The sequence below is a fragment of the Macadamia integrifolia genome, chromosome 14 (assembly GCF_013358625.1).
Source record: "Macadamia integrifolia cultivar HAES 741 chromosome 14, SCU_Mint_v3, whole genome shotgun sequence".
NCBI lineage: Eukaryota > Viridiplantae > Streptophyta > Magnoliopsida > Proteales > Proteaceae > Macadamia > Macadamia integrifolia.
Window position 1 is genome coordinate 19,113,929 of NC_056570.1, and position 6,964 is coordinate 19,120,892.

Genomic DNA, 6,964 nt, shown 5'->3' on the forward strand with positions numbered 1-6,964 from the left:
GGTCAGGATTAGGTTGTGCTTTGGTTGAGGTTTAGGCCCAACCTAGCTCTGAGTTTAACCCTAATTTATATAATATAATTTAGAACTGTCATCTTATCCTTTTATTTAGAATAATGAAAGTTAGGTCATTGATTCTTATACCCAATGTATATGGAAGTTTCCAACTTCATCAAATACAAATTCTAGTAGTTGCTGCCAATATTCGATATGCTTCTCCAATGTGACCTCAATGTTGAATGCAAATAGGGTCGATCAAGGTTAGCCCAACCCTAAAAACTCAGGGTCAATTAGGGCAATTTGGCCCAACCAGAGAGAATTAGGGTCCTGTTGGATTGGCATGAGCTTGACAAGGTTGGACATGGGAATGAATCCGACAGGGTTGGGTTGGGCTTGGGTTGAGTTTTGGGGGCCTGGAGTTGGGTTGGGTTTTAAGAAACCAGTCCCAACCCGCCTTGTTTCACCCCTACTTAAGGGTGTGAATTGTAATTTGAAAGTAACTTCCGAAATCCAATTGAACCATTTAAATTTGAACTAATAAACCGTTTACTAATCAGTTAGGTTTTGGTTAAAAATTAACGGTTTATTAAATGATTCCGTTTAATTTTGAACCAATAAACCATCAATTAGAATTGATATGCTATTGAACCGATTATACATAATAAATCGATTAAAAAAAACAGTTAGTCTTGGTATTCTATACACTTTTCTAGAGTTTTGTAGTAGATGTACACTATGTAAAGTAATTTAATCCATTTTTATTTCTCAAGTCACAAATTGAGTCTATCTGTCACTGTTCAAGCCCAACAAAAATAGGTTCGTTCTCTAGTGGGCCCAAAATTGTTTACAGGAATTGACAACAAAACCAAAAACGATAAATACCAATAAAAAGCTTTTAATCGGAAAATTTAGTTAGAGCTGTCTATTAATTGTTTTTGATTGGGGATATTGAAACAATTTAATAAATGGTTCGATTCTAATTTCTGTGATTCATACCTTGAACAGAACTGGAACCAACCTATTGACATCCTTGATTACTCTCAATCCCATGTCCCCTTTTCCTCTTTCCAACCTTAATTGGAAATTGTAAGAAAACAAAGACGACCAAAGTATATTATCTAGAATATCTTGTATTTGTGCCAGATGATATAGGAATTCACAACACTGTAGTAATAATTGGAGTTGAATTGTATTAGGATAATACTATCTTTAAGATTTTTAAATGTTCCTAATTGTGCAACTAGGTTGACCATTGAGGTTTATACCTCTAATATAAAACAACTCCTAATCATTTAAAGTGCACTCAAATATGTGATTACAGAGGGAAGTCCGAAGGCTATATTCATTTTATCACACATTTAATATTAAATACTCAAAGAAACTTAGAGAAACAGAACATAGAGTTAGGAAGAAGAAAAAAATACTTGTTATTACCCCTTGTAAGATTTTTAGACTGTCTATAGAATATATAGACAATATATTTTTTCACGTATGAGTGTATCTATAGATAAATAGATATGTTTGTACGTGTACAAGCTTCCATATACACATATCTGTATGTGTACAAGCATCTCAATATACATATACAAAAGTGTATTTATATCTGTATGTAGACCTATACCCACACCCACACCCACACCCACACCCACACCCACACCCATCCAAGGCAAGATAAATATTTAGAAACCTTGACACTAAACAGAAATAAATCCAACACAACTACCACCACTAACCTCCGCTAATATCTCTCCCTTCCCTATTCTCTTGTCCAATATCTATATCAATCCCTCATGGGTCAAATAACTACTTAGGAAGCTATCTCTTCCTTTTCCAATATTGATCATGCCCAATCCACGATTTCCTCACTCCCTCCACCGATAAACAAATGGATGTTGATGTTGGAATTGAAGGAATTCTACTATATGTTATTTTCTGATTTTTACTTTATTTATTTATTTTTTATTTTTTTGTATTTTTTTTACTTAATGTATCTTCATTGTGTTTTTCAGCTTAATGGATCTTTATCCTTCATTAATTGGTTTTCCAAAAAAAAAAATTTTTTTTTTCCTAATCACTTTCCATCAATTTTTTTTTCTAATTTCTTACAATAATTATGTATTATACATAATCATCTAGAATTTTTAAATATATTTAATTTTCAATAGTCTGCAAGTAAATTATCCCCCCCCCCCTTTTTGATTCAATCACCAATTTATTTCAATTTTATATATTATTTTTTAAACATTTTTCAATTTGTTAATTAAATGATAATATATATATTTTTTTATAAATATTAAATGCATTAGAAAGAAGGGAGAGGGAGAATACAACCTCTAAAGGAAAATTACAAACCCAATATGGGTAACAAAGCCCATGAAGGACTACAATCAAGGATCACATGGGCTCAAGACCCTAAAATATGTCAATAACATGCCCATTATAAACGAAAGCCCACATGGGGTAAGGACGAAATAAGGAAGCCCATTAGAAGGTAGGGGAACCAAGTATAATCCAATTAAGGTTCCACAAATCCTAACACCCTATCTCATCTCTTCATCTTCTCAGCCACCAAGAGTGCACCGCCGTTATGAGGGAAGCCATGGCTGTGGGGCGGTGTCCTTGTAGAAGGCCACAGCCAAGCAGGTAGTCAGCCTAGCGGAGCTAACAACCACGATGGAGGGCGTCGGCCTTGCGGAGAACAATGAGGAAGATAGATGGTGGCTTGACACGCTACTAGTCATGCAACTGGTAGCAATTGGCGTTGGCATAGCAAGCTAGGCACTTCAGGCAGTGACTGGTCTTGCGGGGCTGGCTGACAACCAAGCGGCAGCAGTGCAAGACAGCGGTTGGGGAGAGAGCAGGCAAATGGAATTGGAGGCATCGAGGCTGTTGGCTGAGTGGAAAACCAAATGAGCCTAGATAGGCCTATTGGGATGGTGACCTATGGGCTGATGGCCAAGTCACAACTCCAATCGACAATGAGTCAATCAGCTTGACTTGTTAAATCATTATAGGTTTCAAAACATTGCCGATTAGGCAGTTCATTTGGGCCCAAATTAGGTCACATGTCAATTACTTCATTATTTATGCATGATCAAATTTGTATAATAGTCTAGCTTTCTTGTTTGTTGTTACAAGAGTATCATAAAAAGTATGAAAATCTAAAGTTCTTTATCCGTAATTTACAGTGGAAATTTTGTGATTTTAAGTCAAACATAAGGTTATGTTTAGTTGTCTAGAAATAAATAGAAAAGAAAAAAATATATATTTGAATTAAAAAAAAAAAAAAAAAAAAAAAAAGATAGATACAGAGCAATCATTATATCAAGATAAAAAATAAAAATAAAAATCATGATGATGGAATGATTGCTTTATGTGTCTATCTCTCCCCTTAATTTTTCTTTCTTTCAGGTCAATTTCATGCTTTTTGGCACTCGTTTATGGCCTGATCTATGACCACCCTCGGGACATTTCTTTCTGGCATTTGTCAAGTCACTTTCATCGTGGTACTACTAGTCACTCTTTTCGGCACATCATAGGCCTCACCATCAGATGCCGAATCCGCTTCATAGGAAGGCCTTTCCATGGGTGGTGGAGAATGAAAGAATGATTGCTTTATGTATCTATCTCTCCCCTTAATTTTTCTTTCTCCTTTTTCCTTTATTCATTTCTTGACAACCCAATTAAGCCTAAATGCGAACCCCATGTAGGTAGATATATACTAGATAGAACACTGTTATTCTAGTCATGGATTCAGTGCACGGAATTGAAATGGGTATCGATCATCTCCAAAACCGTTCTGGTGTCAAAATGGATCGGAATTAAATCGTCCATGTCGGAGATAAATACCCCCTACTTTCTCTATTTTTTTTTTTTAACATTTTTACCCCTGATTCGTACTGTTCAAATCAATACGATATCAGCCAGGTATCGAGATCATTGATTTGCCAAATCAATACGGATCACCCATATCAGGCGATCTGATACCAGTACCTAGAATCATGATTCTAGCCAAACAAAATACTAAACACTTTTGAATTAATTTTTTACCAAAAAATAAAAAGAAGCACAATCAACACTACAGTACTCAAGAGGATTTGATTGAGACTTACCCATTTGCAATATTTACTTGATCCCAGCCTGACAAATTCGCAGCTTCTTTGAGAGCAGCCTTCCATCTCTCCACCATCTTCTTCTCATAACGCTCTTCGTGTCTCTCAAGTGCCTTCGCATAAGTGTTACGTTGATGCCTGACATCAGATGGATCTACCTTGTAGAAAACAGGCAGTACCTCTTGTATTCGGCCAATTTTTTTGCGATCGAGTATACTTGTCAGTTCACGAAGGCACCAAGGCGAAGAAGCATAATTCTCAGAGAAGACTATAATGGCAATCCTTGAACCTTCGATGGCTTCTAGGATTTGTGCAGTTATATTCTCTCCGCCCTTTAGCTCTTCCTCGTCTAAGAAGGTGTAAATTCCATTCCTGGACAACTCTTTATGGAGGTAATGGATGAAGTTCCTTCGAGTATCTAAACTGTAAAAATTAAGGTAGACGTCATAGATCCAACGATGGGAGGAAGAAGACGCTTCATTGGTCATATTGTCAGCCATGGACAGAGCACAAGATCAGAGAAGAGATAGAGAAGCAGTACAATAAGTCAAAAGGGAAGCCACGCAGAGAGCGGTGATTTCCTAGCCTGCATTTATAGAATTAGAAATAGTTCAATCACAGCCATGGTTTTAAGTATTGGTATAGGATTTATGGTATCGTATTGTATTAATATCGGTTGGGACCGATATCTAGCCGATCATGAGCTACGAATCGGTATCATTCAAGATATCGGATATTGATTAGATCGGTTGATCCAACCCAATTCATTTAAGACAAAAAATACATTTTTTAACAAGTTATCATAGGGATGGTAATATTACTGAAGCCGGGCAAGTTGAAAATGAGATCTAATATTAACTCGTAATCAATATCCCAATCCTTCGCTAAATCCCCCGCCAAGTCAATCAGTACCTTGGAATCAACGACAACTGGTTTCTTTATGTTTGAGATATGAATCGGTATCATTCAAGATATCGGATATTGATCTGGATCGGTTGTTCCAATCCAATTCGCTTAAAAAAATATATTTTTTTAACAATTTATCATAAGGATGGTAATATTACTGAAGCCAGGCAAGTTGAAGATGAGATCTAACATCAACTTGTAATCAATATTCCCAATCCTTCGCTAAATACCTCGCCAAGTCAATCAGTACCTTGGAATCAAGGACAGCGGGTTTCTTTATGTTTGAGATCTTCTCTACTACTAAATTCTCCACTTCTACTAAATTCTCCACTTCATCTCTAAACTCAGCCATTTTTTACAAAATTTTCTTAATTCTTACTCTTCTGAATTTCTTATAAGTTTTGACACTCAACGGATCCTTAACTGATATCAATCTGTATCCCATTAATAATGATTGAAATCAATACCAATACCGATAAGTAAATCCATGATCATTAAATAACACCGTTGCTTCCACGCCCAAAACAGTTTCGGAGTAGGTTTTGAAGTCAACAAGACTTATTAGAAAAATATACATTTTTTATACAAGTCTTTGGCTTTTTATTTCTTTAGTGAAAGGCAGAGAAAGACTGATTGGTTCAGATAGACTGCGTTCAAACTTCAAAGCTCAAATGTTTACCCCAATAAAAATTCAAGAAGAACCAATGCCTTGGATTCTATATAGCTGATGCTAGGAGAGAGAAAAAATTGCATAAAAAACAGAAATCACGTAGAAACGATGGCGACAACTTCAAGTTAAAACGTAAAATATAAGGGAAGGCTAGCGTAAGGCTAGCTTTTTAAAATTTTTGGGGTAGAATCCCCCCAAAGACTTGCTAAAGAGACAAAAACGGAAGTCAGTAAACATCATGCATTAGGTTTGGACTAAAGATAAGTTTTATTTGTTTATTTATTTATTTACTTATTTTTTATAACTTGCTACCAAACGATAAGAAAGTCAATCAATGACTTTAATAATCCGAAAACTTTGTTTCTTGATATTACATATATAATATAATAGGGCAGACTCGCCAGGGTAACCGCGTTCACATCCTCTACAGCCATCGCATTGGTACAGTGAACATCTGGTGACTAAAAACCCCTCGAGATGTGCATTCAGATGCTCTAGTCATCTGATGCTCACTGCACCATTGCAGTGGCTGCAGAGGATGTAGACTCAGAATAACCACCCCTAGTAGACAAGAAAGAAAGTTAAAAAAGTCAAAGGAAATGAATAATACTTTAATTTCTGATATTGTCTTTTCATGTAATAGTTAAGAGTCTGTTTTGTTTTGTAATATTCTTCGGTCATGTGAGGTGGACAGAGATAGCGAAACCCTCAAATTTTCAGTATGGATCTGATCCTCTTTGATATTATTTTTCTTTTTTATTCTTACAAATTTAACAAAAATTATTAATGAAAACCATTTTTAATCTAAACATAAAAATGGTTCGTTAACTACTTGAGAAAAATGGTTTTTTATAAGAAAAAATAGTTTGGTATCCTTATGTACAAAATGGTTTTTTGAAAAAATATCTTTCTTATAACTCTCTTTCTTCACTTTGGACTGAAGAAGAAGGGGCAAGAGGTTTTGATTTCTAATTACAAAGAAAATGACTACTTTATCACTCTATATTGGGACTTTAAGCACGTGATCATTAAATTTCAGTTTAAAAGTAACTAAAATCAATTTCGCCAAAACACAAATGACTCTTGATCTCTTTTTTTATTTTTGTGTTTTACCAAGTTTTTATAAATAGAAACAAGCTCCATAAATGATACCAAATGCAATCAAAATTGTTTTTGTGAACAAAAATAAAAAAGAAAAATGATACCAAAGAGGGCCGAAGCCGCTAGGTGCCTAGAATGAGCCATTCTCTCTTCTTTTCTTTTGAGCAACACCTTTAAT

At 35.2% G+C, this 6,964-nt stretch overlaps 1 protein-coding gene across 4 annotated transcripts in view; it reads right to left on the reverse strand.

The window, feature by feature from the left end:
* The window catches only part of LOC122061381 (TMV resistance protein N-like), a 28,136-nt gene extending 23,454 nt beyond the window's left edge, over nucleotides 1-4,682 (reverse strand). For all 4 annotated transcript variants that reach the window (XM_042624627.1, XM_042624626.1, XM_042624624.1 and 1 more), the window contains exon 1: nucleotides 4,110-4,682. In XM_042624627.1, the coding sequence (XP_042480561.1) occupies nucleotides 4,110-4,609 (500 nt within the window). In that variant the 5' untranslated portion in view covers nucleotides 4,610-4,682. The remainder of the gene's footprint in view (nucleotides 1-4,109) is intronic.
* Nucleotides 4,683-6,964: the final 2,282 nt, after the last annotated feature.